Source organism: Zootoca vivipara, chromosome 12, assembly GCF_965207765.1.
Source record: "Zootoca vivipara chromosome 12, rZooViv2.hap1.1, whole genome shotgun sequence".
Taxonomy (NCBI): domain Eukaryota; kingdom Metazoa; phylum Chordata; class Lepidosauria; order Squamata; family Lacertidae; genus Zootoca; species Zootoca vivipara.
The window spans coordinates 13,373,674-13,391,576 of NC_142595.1; the positions used below are offsets into that span (position 1 = coordinate 13,373,674).

The following is a 17,903-nucleotide window of genomic DNA, read 5'->3' on the forward strand; positions in this document are numbered from 1 at the left end:
GAGAAATCCTTGGCAAGGGATGGGCACATGGGATGCCAAACTAGTAGTACCCTGGAAAAACCCAAAGAGAGGCTCTGTGGAAGGCATAGCAAGGCCTTTCGGGGACAAAAGATCTGAACAAGAGGCAGGAGGGAGGGGAATGGTTCTCCAGAAGAGTTCAGCCGTCTGTGTACCTTCCTGCTGCAAAGGGGGAACAGCCTGTCCAAGCAGGAGCCAGGCCAAATTTCAGGGATCCAGAAAGCAGCAGCCTATCAGGAAAAGACTTTCTGTTCTGCTGTCAGATATACCGATATAACCACCAGAGACCAGGAGCAAGTTTTGAAAAGCACGAACTGTCCCTGAAAAAAACTGGGCTGATTTTGCTTTGTAATTTACTTGGAACAATCGGAGGGGGTCTGGGCGGTGAATTTTAATAGCCTTCAACTGAATATGTTTACAGAGCGTTACCATTTTTATTGCATCTCATGGCCCACAGGAGGCTGGCCACTGTTATTCCCATTTTACAGAAAGATAACCAAGGCTGCACAGCAATCCCACTGCAAAGGAGAGGGAAATCTTCTCCCAGATCTAAATCTTAACTATTGAGCCCCAGAAGGCCCACTCTGTCTCTGTGCAGGATATGTCCTGGGACAGCAAGGGTTGCCACAGCCCCACAGAATAACTGTCAAAGGCCCTTGGCGGGTTTGACAATGTTTTTGGCTGCAGCCCTGAACATGCTGATAAGCCACTAAGTCCCACTGAACTAGCCGAGACTTATTTCTAAGCATGCTTAGGACTGCACTATCAGTACAGTACATCTTACTTCCTTTAAAGTTACTCGAAGGCTGGTGGCTCATGTGGTTCAATAACAAGAGAGCTGAAATCTGACCTGGACCGAAGCATCGCTTCTGCCCTGGCGCCATTGCCTTGGGCAAGCTGCAATTATCCAACCTCAGTTTTTCCATCTGCAACATAGGCCTTTAGGAAGCTTGACTTTCGCAGGCTGATCAGCTGGTTTGCACCTGCCTACACTTTTGTTCTGGTGATCTTCAGTAAGGTTGCACAAGGGGGGTGTTTTGGGCAATCGGCAGAAGCTTGTGCAAGAGAGCAGTATTAGCTGCATTCAGACCAGAGTACTTTGCATGCTCTCGGCTTTCCTGCAAATTAATTAAAACGTGCCTTCTAAAAAAGCCTGGGTTTTTAAGCTGAAGAGGAGAAGCAAGCCTTCGATTTTTAAAAGATCAAATATGCTGAATCTAACCTCCTACTCAGTTTATCCCTATTGTCTGATGCAAGTTCCTGTGGTGGAAAACCCAGCAGCAGATGTTCTGTTGCATGGCCTCTCAAATTGGGTTTGATTGTAACATCCCAGGCTCGCAGGACTGTTCTGCGATGATGGGGGAAAGTAAAGAATGCTCCCTGTGTTAAAACTGCATTTAAAAATAATATTAAATCGAAATGGGACTTTGATTTTATCAAGGTTTTGTTTCCTATGCATTCGCATACCATTTTTGCCCGAGCTTCCGAGGTGCATAAAGGAAGGCCTCTATGCATAACACCCTTTATTGAAGAACCCTCAGTCCATATCTCACAGGAAGCTGTTTTAGTCTGAGTCAGGCCATGGGTCCATCTACCTTAGTGCTGTCTACTCGAGCTGGCAGCAGCACTCCAGGGTTCCAGCCTTTCCTAGCCCTACCTGAAAAATGCTAGCGATTGGGGGGGGGGAGAAACCCAGGCCTTTTTGCATGCAAAACAGGTACTCTGCTACCACAATCGTGCCTTGTGTGGAAGCAAGTGCTGGGCGGAGCCAGGGCTACTTGGTTTTCCAAGGTTTAGCTCAGTTGCAAATGATGCCCCTGTTGCTTAAATCCGAAGGCGCGCAGGATTTGGAAATGCATATAAAGCAACGCGGAAGATGAACGGGCCTCTGACCATGTGCAGAGTGCAGCTGCCTCTTCCACCACCATCCCGACTTTCACATGCTCCTAAACATCTGGGACATTAGCGGCGTGCTTCCACGTCAAGCAATAAGGCTTAAAGCTCTGGCTGGACCTTCCTAGAGATTAACCCCTCCCCACCTCCCCGTGCATCTCAGCTGTCAGAAACAGGAGAATCTGGCTAAAAAATACTCTCTACTTTAATCTGCTGCAACTCACATAGATCTTCCATAGAGGAAGCAGCAGCAACAACAACATGAAGAAGAGCTCAGGCTGCCAAGTCTTTAACCACTAGTCCACACAACCTTCCCAGGCCTCCTATTACATCATTTGATCTAACGGGAGAGCTGACGTTGTCCCTTTAAGACGGAACTTGTTTCCGACTTCGGTTTGTTTACAACTCCCTCCACACGGATCAGTCACCGTCATAGGTTAACGCAGCGTGTGTTTCTTTAGCAATGAAGTGTCCTTCCGCCAGCAGGAGCTTCCTACCAACCTCTCTCATCCATATCTTTTTCGCCACCCAGTGACATCTCTTCTCTTTCCAAATACTCGACCTGTTACTGAAATTCCGCGGTCTTAAACAGCTGAGCTGTTACGGAATCATCTTAATCTTCAAAAATAGCCTCGAACTACTTTTTGGGCAGTACCATTTTTTTCCTACGAGGAGAATCACCAATCTTTTCCCACCATCTCCATCACGAAAGATAAATATTATAAGGTGACATTCCTCTTAATATGTGCTCCGTAAGGACCATTTGAAGCTGTTCGGCCACCGAGGAAGATTTCAACCCCCGCGTAAATTGATGGTATATTCCATTTCCCACCGCCTCCACCGCCTCCTACTGTCCACCTCTAATTGGCTAAGCCACGAATGAAAGGCGTCCAGTATAGCCATTCAGGCCTTAGTTGTTTAGCAGTCCTATCAGAGAGCGTCTCGTTCTTCGTCCAACCCTACCAAATGGTTGATTGGCTGACGAATGCCGTCACGCCGCGGTTCTGGGAATCGTAGTCGTTGTGGCTAGAGCGAACTGTACAATCGATCGGAAAGGGAAACCACAAATCCCGAGATACCTTGGGACCAGGGATCTGAGTGGCGGCTGCGCACTCAGATGTGGGGGCTGGCTCGTTTATATAAGGCGAGGCGGCGAGCTGGGAGTAGCAGTTGAGAACAGAAGGCGCTCGAGTAAGGGAGGAAAGAGGCCGGAGGAGGGGGCGGGGCCAACTGCGAGGGGGTGGGTATTCGAACGTTGGGTGTGCGTGGAGAAGTTAACCCCTTCCCGGCTGACTTCGCAATTTGCTGTCTAAGGTGGAGCTCTTTTTTAACCCTTCCGATGCAATACTGGGATAGTTTTTTAATTGTTGAAAGCTTGGGCCGGATTTTCTTCTCCTTCTCGAGCTGATTATTTGGATCTGAACTGGTGAGAGGAAGGAATAACATTTGGCATCGGGACAGCTCTTAACTCCTGCGGTGCTGGAACTGGATCCCCTTTAACCCGTAAGTGCCTGGATTGAGACAGTTTAACTCTTCGTTGCCTGCAGCTTAACCCCTCAGTTGCCTTTTCCATCTCTAGGATTTTGTCCCCCCCCCCCTAACTTCTTCTTATCGTTTGCAAGTTGCTCTCAAGGGGGCATAGTTATTCTTGTTGCCTTGGGTCCTGTGCTAGCTCATACATCTCTCGATCCCCAACTTTTGTGTTTCCAGATGTGCAGAGTTGCCATGCAGCTGTTGATGTGAAGAGGAGACGCAGAGACAGGGTGGTAGCTGGTGGGGAGAACTGGTTCTTCAGCACCTGACCGACATGCAAGCCTAAAGGCCTTCGGATGACAAGACTGTTGCTGATCTCCTGCAAGGGTTAACAGTGGCAACTTGTGAGAACCTGTTTCAGGAGCTGAAGTGGCCGAGAAGATTGCGAGGGGTTATAAATGAAGCCCAGTGCATGAAGGGTTAAGGGCCTTTGTTTCCTGCGAACTTTAAAAGCTGGCCACCACAACCTAAAGAGTTAAAGACAGTTGCAGGTTTTAAGGAGGAAGAGGGAGCCAGCCCCTTTGGACTGAGAACAGAAGCACCAGAAATCCAAATCTTGGCTTGCCAAGCGAAGCAACAATGGCTGACGCTGCCCTCTCTGCCAGCCAGCAGCAACCAAATGGCAAAACTTCCCCCTTCTCCCCCTGCAGGGATGCCAGTAGTGGAGAGGGGCCTTTTTTGATCTCTCCACCCGCCAGCCGAGAACTGCTCCAAGGGGAAGTGATGGACGGTAGGTGGCAGCGGAGAGAGGCCAAGCAGCAGGATGGCAGCCCCATGAGGGGAGACAGCGAGGCCTGCCTTGATGCAGAACATGCGGCTCCTCCGGTTGGGAGAAGTTTGGGTGCCCCAGAGGGAGCCGTCAGCGGTGAGGTTGAGGACCAGAACTGTGGCGCACCTGCGGCCGTCCAAAATCCAGGTGATGGAGAGCAGCTCGGCTTGCAGTGCCAAGTCTACTCCGGGCCTGTTGGCCAGAGGTTCAGGCCCCAAGCTGAAGGCGAGGAGGAGGAGGAGAAGCTGGTCAAGAAGAAGCACAGGAGGCGCCCTTCCAAGAAGAAGAGGCACTGGAAACCATACTACAAGCTCAGCTGGGAAGAGAAGAAGAAGTTTGACGAGAAGCAGAGCCAACGGGCCTCCAGGCTGCGGGCGGAGATGTTCGCGAAGGGGCAGCCCGTCGCCCCGTACAACACCACGCAGTTCTTGATGGAGGATCACGACCAGGAAGAACCAGACTTGAAGACCGGCCTGTTCCCCAAGAAGACTGCCGCCAAGTCAGAGGATACCAGCGAGGAAGACTTCATTGTGGAGGAGGAGGGCGGCGGCAGCGACGGGATGGGAGGCGACGGCAGCGAGTTTCTCCAGAAGGACTTCTCCGAGACCTACGAGAAGTACCACGTCGAAAGCCTTCAGAACATGAGCAAGCAGGAGCTGATCACAGAGTACCTGGAGCTGGAGAAGTGTCTCTCCAAGATGGAGGAAGAGAACAACCGCCTGCGGATGGAGAACAAGAAATTCTTGGGGGACTCGACGGAAGACCCCCGGGTAAGTCAGCTAGAGGAGGAACTGGGCAGGTTGAGAGCTGAGAACCAGAAACTCTTGAAAGAGAACGAACTCAGCAGACAACAGGAGAAAGCTTTTCCCAAATTGGGAGACTGATGAAACAGGGGAGATTTTTTTTCTAAGGACTTGTGGAATGGGACAGAAACCCCCAACCCCCCCCCCCCGAAATCAGAATGCAAGAAGTTATCTCCATTTTGTGGGTGCGTGTGTGTGTATGCATATACATATACATATACATATACATATATATATATATATATATATATATATATATATATATATGTATATATAAAAGACAATGGACCTTTTCTCTTTTTTTGGTGATTTAATCAGAATAAATTCAAAACCTCATATTGTTTTTGAAGATAGCTCTAACGTAGTGTGTGCTCTTTCTTTAAATTATGTGTAATCAAAGGGGTCTCTGAGTGGGGTTCTTTTTAAAAACAAAACAGAATAATATCCAGCATTCATGGGAGAACTCTTTTTTTCTTTCTTTTTTGCAAAACTGCATCTGACTTGTTAAAACTATTATTTTGAGTGTCTTCTAAAAGGGAGACTAGTTGTGGGTGGAGGGAGAGGTGACGAGGAGTTGTAAAAGGAAAACACAGTCACATGGTGACAAAAATATATACAGATTCATGCTAAGAGTTCTAATAAACTGAAGGTCATGTCGGTGTAATGATTTTGGTGTGGTTTCTAGAAAAATAATTCAAGATACTCTCTCTAGGTGGAGAATATTGTGAATCATTTTTCCAGGTGACATCTGGATGCCATTATTTAAAGTTTTAATGGGGAATTAATTGGGACAGGCCGCTTTAAGCCATTGGTTTGGCTTCCTAATATAGAAAACACATTAGTTGTTAGATCACCCTTCACTTGTCCTTAGTACCTTACAATTGGTTCCTTTTTACCATATGTGCTGTCAAAGCAAACTATGTTTCTCGCCTGTATGGTTGGTAACTATTGTTCCTCTTTTTACAGTTGGAGAACAGAGGTTTGGGGGGAGGGCAGGTAGGAAGGTGAAGCTCAGATCTGGCTGCCTGAACCAAATATTGAATCAAATGTCGAAGTGTTTATTATGAATATTGTTTATGGAGATACAGCCAACATCCTGCCATTTTAATAGTAGTCATGGCATTATGAGCTGGAAGGAATGACATGTCGCCTTTCTAAAAAGGTTAAATAGCCCATTCTGGGCTAAATCAAAAGCAGGAGATCACGCCTGTTTCTGGGGCCCGACAGATCATAAGAGAATTTGGGTGTGGCCAGGGACGTTTCATTACAGAAGTGTTTTGCTTTGCTTTTCATGCTCAGCCGCAAAAGGATTTCCCCTCGGGCCAGGATTTGTGTGCATGCTCAGTTGTTTTCTCGCACTTGCTCATGTAAGTTGGCTCACTTGCTTGAGCCAGCTGCACAGTGCAGTTAATTGATTGCCAGGAGATGTCCTGTTTATTCCTCTCTTGCCCGTAGCAAGAGGGTAGCGTGCGGCCGATGTGAATGGCTGCGATTGTACGCACACTTGCTTGGGGAGCAAGACCCTTTTCGAGTTGGGTGGAATTCGATAAACACGGAGAGGATGCTAAGCCCCTTCTGTGGTTGTGACTGTGTCAAGAAGTGGTGTTCGGGATTATTTTGTTCTCCCATTTTTATGCCAAAACTGCTTTTCCAAAGTGGGATTATTTCATAGTAATGATCTCAGTATAAAATGCATCTTGTTTTTGCAAGACTGTTCCATTCTACTCCAGTGCCAGTGGACTCCAGCTCCCATTTGCTCCAGACAGCTTGGCAAATGGTTGAGGATGATGAGGATTTAACGATCAAAACCCAGGAGGGCTACAGGTTCTCCCATCTACTTCGTTCTGGCCCATGGCATGACAGACATAAACCTTTTTTTTTTGCCAAATCATTTTTATTTATTTTACATACATAAACATTTTGCATTAAATCCTAATTTCTTTATCTTTCTTCCCTTGCGGCTTTTCCAAGCCTCGGCTTCCTTCAACCCCCTTCTAATAACTTTCAAACATTATTTCTAAATACTATATTTCCAAATTCTAACATTGACCAAATTCTTATATTGTCCTTTCATATTATACTGTCCTTACGTCTCCACCTCCATCATTCTGCCCGGACACTGAGTTCCAGCACCGAGGGCCTTCTGGCGGTTCCCTCGTTGCGAGAAGCCAAGTTGCAGGGAACCAGGCAGAGGGCCTTCTCGGTGGTGGCGCCTGCCCTGTGGAACGCCCTCCCAACAGATGTCAAAAAGGAAAACAACTACCAGACTTTTAGAAGACATCTGAAGGCAGCCCTGTTCAGGGAGGCTTTTAATGTTTAATATATATTGTGTTCTATTCTTCTGTTGGAAGCCGCCCAGAGTGGCTGGGGAGACCCGGCCAGATGGGCGGGGTATAAATAATTTATTATTATTACTATTATTATTATTATTATTATTATTATTATTATTATTATTATTACGCAATGTCTTTTACTACTTATATCTACAAAGATTCTTTCAGTCCTACTAACATTTTCATTTCTGTACCACTGTCTTTCAAATATTCTGTAAATTTTGTCCATTCAGTCCTACTAACATTTTCATTTCTGTACCACTGTCTTTCAAATATTCTGTAAATTTTGTCCAGTCTTTGATGAACTTCTGGTCCCGCTGTTCTCGGATTCTTCCCGTCATTTTGTCCATTTCTGCATACTCCATCAATTTTATAATCCACTCCTCTTTTGTCGGTAATTCTTCTTGTTTCCATTTTTTGGCTAATAATATTCTCGCTGCTGTTACTGCATATTGGAAAAGCTTTACATCTACCAGCAGACATAAACCTGGCACAGACAAAAACCCTGTTGAGTTTTCAAACCACAGTTGGGCTGCTCTTCAGAATTGTGGCCCTTCCTTCCTGTATGCAAATTCTCACTCCCCTTGATTTTGGAAAGATAACCATGCTTCTGGATTGCACCTGCATGTTTGCCGACTCCAGATATCTCAGTTTGCAAACCCATAAACATTGGGAAGGGCACTGGTGAGATCAGACTCGAGGCTTTTAGGAACCTGGGAAAGCCCTGGGCAATGTGTATGGGAATCCTGGGCTGCCCAGATGACAATACCCCCTTCTTGGCCTCGCATCCGATGGGGAGGTCAAAAGGAAAACACTGCAATATGTTTGACACCAGCTTGGCTGCAGGAGATGCTGAAAGGAGGCATACAAGGCCCCATACAACCACTTTAGGGACTCCACTCTGGATCTGTGTAGGGTATTAAAAAGTTGAGCAGAAGACATGAGAGGTTAACACTTTAGCCTCTTTTGACAAGGGGCTGGGTAGTTCTAGGGCAGGAGTGAGAAGCAATTGGCCCTCTAGATAGAGTTCAACTCTCAGTTTCCGTCGGCCCTAGCTAGCATGGTCAATGGACAAGGGAGGGTCAAGTCCAACATTGGAGTTGCCAAACTTTGGTCCATAGGCCATCAGTGCCCTGCAAGCGTCATCCAGGTGTTTTCTGCGGCAAGTCCACATGGAATATTCATATTGATTTTAGAATTGCATTATCAGCCTTTCATTTATTCCTTTGCATGCGATCCCGAGTTCCGTAGAACTTAATTTTCAGTCCAAGAAAATGCAGCGTAAGAAATACAAGAAGCAACAAGAATACGATTAAAATCATACCGTAACACAGTGCATTACAATTGCCGCGACAGGCAGAAAAATCATTTAAGTGGTCCAGCAAGACCTTCGGCAATTTTCAGGTGGTCAATAGTGGGGCAAAGTTTGGGGTCATTGATAGAAAAGTACACACACACACACACACACACACACATGCTAATCTTCAAACGGCACTTTAAAATTGGGTTACAATTACCACAACAGTAAGTCTAGGTGACATTCCCCCCCCCCCCGGTGGAGTTTATTCTTGTTAGTTTAATTAATTATATTTCTATGTTGCTTCATTTTAAAGAGAGAAAAAAATCTCACAGCAGTTTACAACACATTAAAAAAGCAGATAGAACAATCCAGACTAAAACAAATTCAAGCCTCAAGGAAAATATTTAAAATCTTTCTCTAAGTGAACTTTTGCCTTCCCCATATTTATTTGCCAACTTAATTTATATAGCTGTCTCATAGCAGAAGGGCTCTAAGAAGGCAGTATGGTGTAGTGGTTAGAGTGTTGGACCAGGACCTGGGAGATCAGGGTTCAAATCGCCACTCAGCCACAAAGCGGACTGGAGGACCTTTGAGTCGGTCACAGCCTCTTAGCCCACCTCGCAGGGTCGTCGTAGGAATGGGGGCTGAACCCAAACACTCCTTGGAGAAAAAGATGGGGATATAAAGGCAATAAGTAAGGTCTTCTGCTTGGCTGCTTAAGAAAGCCGGAGGCGCCAGCCAGGTGGAGATGACAGTTGCCAACCTGGCATCCCGAGATCTCCGCGTGGTTGCAATTGAACCCACGCCAGACACAAAATGCGCCTAGCTGATTTCTAGCACTGGGAACAGCTAACCTAACATCTGCAGGACCATTCCTGCTATAAATGGAGTAGTCTCCCCTCCTCTAATACTTCAGTGTGTATAGTAGCAGCTGCAGTAGTTACTATTATTGTTGTTATTATGCCACCCATCTTGACTGGGTTGCCCCAACAAGTTTTTTTTTTTTAAAAAAAACCGTCAGGCCCGTCCATCATTTGTTGCTGGTTGAAGCAAATGGGGAGCTGGAGATCCCAGAAATAATAATCTGGAGAGTTGTGGGTTCTTCACCCCTGCTCTCCTGCCTGCCAAAGGAAGGGAAGATTACAGGTTGGAGAAGAGGCTGTGTTTCTCTAAGCAGAAGCTAGTCACAATTCCGGGGCTGCGGAACTCCCTGCTTAACTAGGAGGGAGCCTCACGAAGCTCTGGGAATGCTGTGGATAGTGGGAGAGGATATATTGACTCAATATTATCCTTCCTCACGCTAGTGAGTCAGTAGCAGAGTACATTCCCTCGTATATAACGAAGCTAGTTGGTAGATTCATTTGAATCTCTTTACTTAAGCAATCCAATCTGGTTTTGTCCTGGTTGGGTTTTGCTCCTGGTAAATTTCCCTTTTATCCCTCCTAAAAAGAATAAGGACACAACAGCCTTCTTTAAAAGCAATTAGACGTTTACTCACATTCAGTTGGCAGTAGGTTCTCTGAAGGCAGGCTTTAGCTTGGAGTCGCAGAATAGAGTTTTGAGTTCATCCCATATGGGGATTGAGCTCATGTGCTGCTGGCTGAGAGCCAGCAGACAGCAAAATACCTCAAGATGGAATAAAACAAAAGAAGAAAGGAAGGTGGCTGCGTGACCAGCCCTTTTATGGGGTCTCACAGGGTCATGCCCATCTACCTGGTCACACGCAGGGGGAGGAAGCTCCAGACCAGGTGTGACAGGAAGTCCTCCTGGCTGGAGTAACACCCCTCCCCGTGTGTCCACTCTGGGCAAACAGGAAGTGTACTTGACTGCTTATGTTACATCCCACAGGAACAACCTCTGAATAGATAGGTATTAGGAGTACAGTGTCAGTATGCTAAGAAGCAGACAAAATTATTAATTGGGGGGGGGTTAGAAGTTGTCAGAGGCCTTTCTGGGTTGGGGGGGGAGAGAGGGAGGGAAAGAGAGAGAGAAAAATCACCAAAGGCTAAAGAGGGAAACCCAGCCAAATGGGTGGGGTATAAATAATAAATTATTGTTGTTGTTTGTTGTTATTATTATAGAGGGTGGTGCTCTGAGTACCTCTGTGCTTCTAGAGCAGGCACCCCCAAACTGCGGCCCTCCAGATGTTTTGGCCTACAACCCCCATGATCCCTAGCTAACAGGACTAGTGGTCAGGGACGATGGGAATTGTAGTCCAAAACATTTGGAGGGCCGAAGTTTGGGGATGCCTGTTCTAGAGCAATGGAATATGGGGCTCATAGGTAAGGGAAGCCTTGTGTGGTCAGGTGTTTTATCTCACCAGGTAAGTGCCTAGGCAAAACTGATGAAATAAACCCGCAGCAGAAGCTATTGGGTTGTCCAAATCCCAAATTAATTCCTTCTTGTGGATATCGGGAGTCGCATAAACTAAAGCAATGATTTCTATACTTTTACTGATGTAGGCTGTGTGAGCCTGTTTTTGAGCTGCAGCTATGGAAGCGTTCTGCGTAACCCAAAATACTGTTTCCAAGCCAGCAGAAAGTTGGGTTCACTTTCTAGGACTTTGACTGCAGCTCTCTCTGTGCCTGGTTCTTGAGTGCCTTGATCTGTTGTCTCTGCCTTTTTGCCGGGGAAGGTTTTTTAAAATAAATAAATAAAATAAAAAAACATAAACAGACCAAGCATTGTCCTCTTCTGCAGTGGGGAGGGAGCGAATGTTTCAGAGCCGGCCGCAAGGGAAAACAACAAGCGGTGAAGGGAGTCGCAAGGTTTTGAACTACACAGAACGCTTTCACGTTTCTTCTTTTTGATATATTTATTTATTTTCTTCACCAAACATATACATTTTTACACTTTACATACAATATCTCAATCCCTCCTTTCTCAACAAAAAGGAGAAAGAGAGGGTAATGGAAGAAAATATATATCTATATAAATGCAAAAAAACACAGAAACAACAAACAAAAAGGAAAAACTTGGAAAAAAACATAAAAATAAAAATTAACTTTGGACTTCCTGTTATCTCCAGCATACCTTTTTTTCTTATATTGTTGAATGTATATACAATCAGTACTGTCTCTATTTTTATCTGTCGTTTCACACTCATATTGCTTTAAACATCCCAATTTCTACAAATCCAGACTTTTTCCTCCCCCTTTTATTCGAACGCTGTCATAGAAATTTTGTTCTCGCTGTATTTTTTAACATATTTCTTGTACCTATCCCATTCTTTAACAAATTCTTCTTTAACCTTTCCTCTCAAGCTGTTTGTTAGCTGTGCCATTTCGGCAAATTCCAGAACGCTTTCACGTTTCTAGCTTGTCGGTTAATTCGTGCTACTTTCCTCTCAGGTGGGGAGGAGACAGGAAAAAAGAGGAGAGTTGGGCATGTTAAACACTGGTGAGATAACCTCTTCATCCCTTTCTGGGTTGGGGAAATGGAACAAGTTGCACCTACTTCCCCCTACAACCACAAGTTCTTGCTTTTTATTCTTCACACACACCCCAAAAATACATTTCTTGCTTCCTTCGTGAATGCAGGCTCTTCTCCCTTCAAAGTCTTGCTGCTCATGGGATGGAAGGGAATAGACAACCCAGTCTACCTATGTCTCAAAAGTTCCTCCAGCCTCCCTCAAGTGATAGCTTCTGCCATCCCCTTCACTGTATACCTGTGGAGCACCGGTTGAAACATGCACCCACTTCTAAAAATGTAGCAAATGGTACAGTTGTTAATATTTGCTTCCTCGTCTGCCCCTGGATTAGCTGACAATAAAATGAAGAAGGGTGATGGAATAGATCTTGAGCTGCTCTGGCTAAGGACTCGGCCTTGTTGCTCTCTTATCTTGTGCTGCTGCTGTGGCATAATTGGTAGAATTGACCTATAAAGCCTTAAAACGACTCGGGGCCTCAATACCTCGAAGAACGCCTCTCCCCATATGAACCGACCCAGACCCTGCAATCATCATCTGAGGCCCTCCTTTATGTGCCTCCTCCATGAGAGGTCTGGAGCCGGGCCTTTTTGGTGGCGGCTCCACATTTCTGGAGTGCTCTCCGCAGCGAGGCTCGCCTGGCATCTTTGTTACATACCTTTAGGCGCCAGGCAAAAGCATTCCTCTTCTCCCAGGTCTTTGACTATGTCAACAAACGATGGCCCTTTAAACTGGGGGCAAAGTTATTGTTTTTGATGGTTACTATGTTAGGCATTTTTGCGTTTTTATATTGCAAACTGCCCTGTGATCCCTGGGTGAAGGGTGGTATAGAAAGTAAGTAAATAAAGCGTGAGACTCTTAAGCTCAGGGTCATGCGTTTGAGTCCCATGTTGGCCAAAGGATTCTTGCATCGCACGGGGTTGGACTAAATGACCCCCATGGTTCCTTCCAACTGTACAGTTCCCTTCTAAACATGAAAGGGGAGTTACCTTTGTGTAAAGCAGCATGAACTCCTCAAACTGTGGGAATGGCAATTCCCGGGAGGCAAATTGCTGACCACCATGTTGGGCAGGTGAGCATGTCACATTTAGAACCAGGCTGGGGGAAATCCGATCGCTGCCTGCAACGAAGCCTTTAGATGAAAACAAAGCTAGTTATAAATGGGATGGATTTGATTTAAATCACTAGTCAGTAAGACTTTATTTAAATCATTTTTTTTAACAGACTCTATTGCTGGTATAATCTTAATATTTACAACCAGATGAAGGTTTCATTTTTGGAATAATAAATTTTCAGAGTAGTTTTTACGGTTATAACAAAAATTACTGATTTGGTTATACTATTAGAAATACTGTACATAGACCGATAATTATGAAATTATTGTGAGGTTTAATATGTTAACTGTTTATATTTGGACAACTTTTCTGCTGTACTTTATTGGAAGGAGGAAAATAATCATTTCCTTACTAACTAAACAATTTATTTAACTGAAACAATAACATTATAGCAAATGCATCCGTGTTTGTTAACTGATGTGGTTAAACAATTTAAAAAAAACTTAAACTGAGTTTTAGCACACATGAAAATCTTAAAACAAATCCTTATTTCCTGATGAATAGCCTTTGGACTATAATGTAAAAATAAAACTATCTTTAGAAAGATTTTTTCCCCAAAGCATTTTATTTGAAAAATCCAATTTAAATTTTAAAAAATCCAATTTAAATTTTAAAAAATCCAATTAAAAAAAATCCAATTAAAAATCTGATTATTATTTTTTAAACCATTGATTTTTATCCACCAATTATAAATGTAAAAACTTAACTGTAGGAAATGGCCACAGCAGCCCGCAGCCTGCTATAACACCCAAAGAGCAGTAAAAAGAAACTTGATATTTGTGTCACCTGAAAGCATGGAGTTTGATGGGGTCTCCCTGGGGGAGAGAGGAATTTCGTAAGGAAGTACCATGGAAGAGGCAGAGCCAGACCCATCTCGGGAAGGATCCCAGATTACAGAGAGCCTTCTCGGGATTCAAGAGTGTCAGAGGGAGTTTACCACCGCTCTTAAAATTGCAATAAAGTTTGAGAAAGTGTAAAGTTGCAGCTCGCCAAAAGTCTTTGAAAATGTGAACTCAAGAGAGTTTGTGGTTTTTATGCATACAGCTGTACCTTGGTTTATGAACTTAATCTGTTCCGGAAGTCCGTTCGTAAACCGAAACCGTTCTTAAACCAAGGAGCGCTTTCCCTAATGAGGCCTCCCGTCGCCGGTGCCCTTCCACCGTTCAGTTTCCGTTTTTAGACCGAGGTAAAGTTCACAACTGGACCCAGGTGGCGCTGTGGGTTAAACCACAGTCTAGGGCTTGCTGATCAGAAGGTCGGCGGTTCGAATCCCTGCGATGGAGTGAGCTCCTGTTGCTCGGTCCCAGCTCCTGCCCACCTAGCAGTTCAAAAGCATATCAAAGTGCAAGTAGATAAATAGGGACCACTCCGGCGGGAAGGTAAACGGCGTTTCCGTGCGCTGCTCTGGTTCGCCAGAAGCAGCTTTGTCATGCTGGCCACATGACCCGGAAGCTGTCTGCAGACAAACGCCGGCTCCCTCGGCCTATAGAGCGAGATGAGCGCCGCAACCCCAGAGTCGGACATGACTGGACCTGATGGTCAGGGGCCCCTTTACCTTTACCTTTAAAGTTCGCAAACCAAGACACTCTTTCCGGTTTTGCGGAGTTTGTAAACCAAATCGTTCTTCAACCGGACAAAGGTACAACTGTATGTATTCCTTTGCTGAAACGGGAAGAGGAAAGACATCCTTGAAACAATGTTTTTCAAAGTGCACAATGTTTTATCTCTTAATAAGCGGATGCATTTAGCGTGGGGTTGCTTTATCTCCTAATCCCTGTTTCGGTGAAGCTTGGGAAGGAACAGGCTCAATGCCTCTAGAGATGTAGGATGGAGCTGCGAAAGGAGGGGGTAGAATTCTGTACCGTGGTTGGAGGGAGAGTCTTCCGCTGTGGCCTTGACTATGGATGGCAACGTGCAATCTGTCACAAACAGGTGTCTTTTTACAAACTGTTCGCTGCCAGCTGTGTCCATCGGGGGGGGGGGGAGAGAAAACACTTGCCACAGTTGTCCACACACTGGCAATGTCAAGGTCATTAAAAGCAGATTTATCTTGGCCTTCTCCATAGGATCCAAGCTTTTGATCAAGGGTAGGAAAACTAAGGCCAGGGGGCCGGATGTGGCCCTATCGCCTTCTAAATCCGGCCCGCGGATGGTCCAGGAATCATCGTGTTTTTACATGAATAGAATGTGTCCTTTTATTTAAAATGCATCTCTGGGTTATTTGTGGGGCCTGCCTGGTGTTTTTACATGAGTGGAATGTGTGCTTTTATTTAAAATGCATCTCTGGGTTATTTGTGGGGCCTGCCTGGTGTTTTTACATGAGCAGAATGTGTGCTTTTATTTAAAATGCATCTCTGGGTTATTTGTGGGGCATAGAAATTCGTTTTGTTTTGTTTTCTTCAAAATATAGTCTGGCCCCCCGACAAGGTCTGAGGGACAGTGGACCGGCCACCGGCTGAAAAAGTTTGCTGACCCTTGCTTTTGATGAATGACTTCATCATCTTAAGTTATCAGTGGTGCTGCGAGTACGGTTTATTTTTTAAAGAAATATTTATTAATTGGCAATAAGCTCTTCCTTATATGTTGTCTAGAATGTATTATGCAGAAAGGCGAATTAAAAAAATATTTCCGAAAGCTCCAGCATGTTTTAGAAAAATCCACACACACAACTCCCTGCATGTAGTAAACTAGCTCTTAAGGGAGGAAACATCTTCCTAATCTGGTTTACTAAATACAGGCCCCACCAATGCAGGGTGGTTTAAGGATAAGGTTACCACTCCCTGCCAGCAGTTTGAAGTGATGCAGTGCAGAGTAGCTCTTACACCAATCCTGAAGTTGGCAATAGGTCAATAATGGCAAAAGCTAGCACAAACAAATATTGCGCAAACCGATCCGTGGTTGTGCAGTACCTGGGCAAGCTTCAGGCAACAGCGCTTCTATAAACCTGGCAGAAATCCTTTCAAGTAACATACATTTTTAAATGCTGGGCAAGCTAAGACAATAAAAGATTGCATCATGACACAAGCAACAGAAAGCGTACATTCTGGTTTTGTTGTACTACAAGTGGACAACTCACCATTAAGAGCTACAATTCACAGGGTAGGGGCTTTCTTTTTTTGGGGGGGGGAAATCCCGGCACTCCAGGGATTTAAAACTCTTCTCTCCCCTCCTCCCTTCTATGAGAATCACACCAAAACGTTTCATGATGGTGTAAATCTGGCAGCTGTCTGGATGAAGCAGTCAAAAGTCCATACAGTACTGTATTTCCTTCCTGAGAATCTTACAAGGAAGGCATGAAAATGATAGTCATTCCTGCCTATCATAGAATTGTAGAGTTGGAAGGGACCCCAAGAGTCATCTAATCTAACCCCTTCCAATGCAGGAATCTTAACGAAAGTATCAATGACAGGGGGCCATCCAACCAATGCGGGGGGAAAACCTAAGAAGGAGAAGCTACCACCTTCAGAGGGAGTGTTTTCCATTGTCAAACAGCTCTTATCGTCAAAAAAGGTCTTTCTTGTAACTTGAAGCTGTTGGGTTGGGTCCTACCTTCCGAAGCAGGAGAAAACGAGCTTGTTCCATGTGATAGCTCTTTAGATACAGTCGTACCTTGGAAGTCAAATGGAATCCGTTCCGGAAGTCCGTTGGACTTCCAAAATGTTTGAAAACCAAATTGCCACTTCTGATTGGCTGCAGGAAGCTCCTGCAGCCAATCAGAAGCCGCAGAAGCCCCGTCGGACGTTCGGGTTCCAAAAGAACGTTTGCAAACCGGAACAGTCACTTCCGGGTTTGCGGCGTTCGAGACACAAAACGTCTGAGTTCCAGGGTGTTCAGGATCCAAGGTACGACTGTATTTGAAGATGGCTATCATATCTCCTCTCAGTCTCCTCTTTTCCAGGCTAAACATACCCAACTCTCTCAACCATTCCTCATCCAGCTTAGTTTCTGGATCCAAGAGGAGTAGTAGTAGTAGTAGTAGTAGTTTGGATTTGATATCCCGCTTTATCACTACCCAAAGGAGCCTCAAAGCGGCTAACATTCTCCTTTCCCTTCCTCCCCCACAACAAACACTCTGTGAGGTTAGTGGGGCTGAGAGACTTCAAAGAAGTGTGACCAGCCCAAGGTCACCCAGCAGCTGCATGTGGAGGAGTGGAGACGCGAACCCGGTTCACCAGATTACAAGTCTACCGCTCTTAACCACTATACCACACTGCCTCTCCTCTTGGTTGCCCATATTCCAGCTAGTCCATTTCCTTCTTAAACTGTGGTGCCCATAACTGGACACGGTACTCCAGGTGTGGTCTGACCAAGGCAGGACAGAGCAGAGGTCCTGTGATTTCCCTTGTTTGGGACACTATACTTCTTCTGTGGATGCTGCTTGGAGCAGCATTAGCATTGGTTTACACCTGCCAACAGGTGTGGGCAGCACTGGGCGGCTGCCAAGTCCACATCACTTGCAAGGAAGCCACTGCTGCTTTCTGGGAACTCCTGCTTCTAGGCCTGTTTGCTGTTCTTCCCCATGCTCTCCTGTCATCTCTCAATATGCAACTCTGAGCATGCAAACATTGGCAAGGAGGTAGAGATAACAGCAGCATCCTCTACCTGTTTTGCGCTCACCTGGGTGTTTGCATGGTTTGGGACCAGCAGGAGGAAATGGGCAAGCAGGTGGGTAGCAGTGCCTTGGGGAGAAAGCGGGGAGGGACTGAGAGAGG

At 45.4% G+C, this 17,903-nt stretch overlaps 1 protein-coding gene across 1 annotated transcript; it reads left to right on the top strand.

Annotated features, from left to right (window-relative positions):
- Positions 1–3,067: 3,067 nt before the first annotated feature.
- Positions 3,068–5,680, top strand: HEXIM1 (HEXIM P-TEFb complex subunit 1). The gene is made up of 2 exons (XM_035134844.3): positions 3,068–3,414; positions 3,622–5,680. Exon 2 carries the CDS (start codon positions 4,024–4,026, stop codon positions 5,095–5,097), a length of 1,074 nt encoding a protein of 357 aa, XP_034990735.2. The 5' UTR covers positions 3,068–3,414; positions 3,622–4,023; the 3' UTR covers positions 5,098–5,680.
- The last annotated feature ends 12,223 nt before the right edge of the window (positions 5,681–17,903 follow it).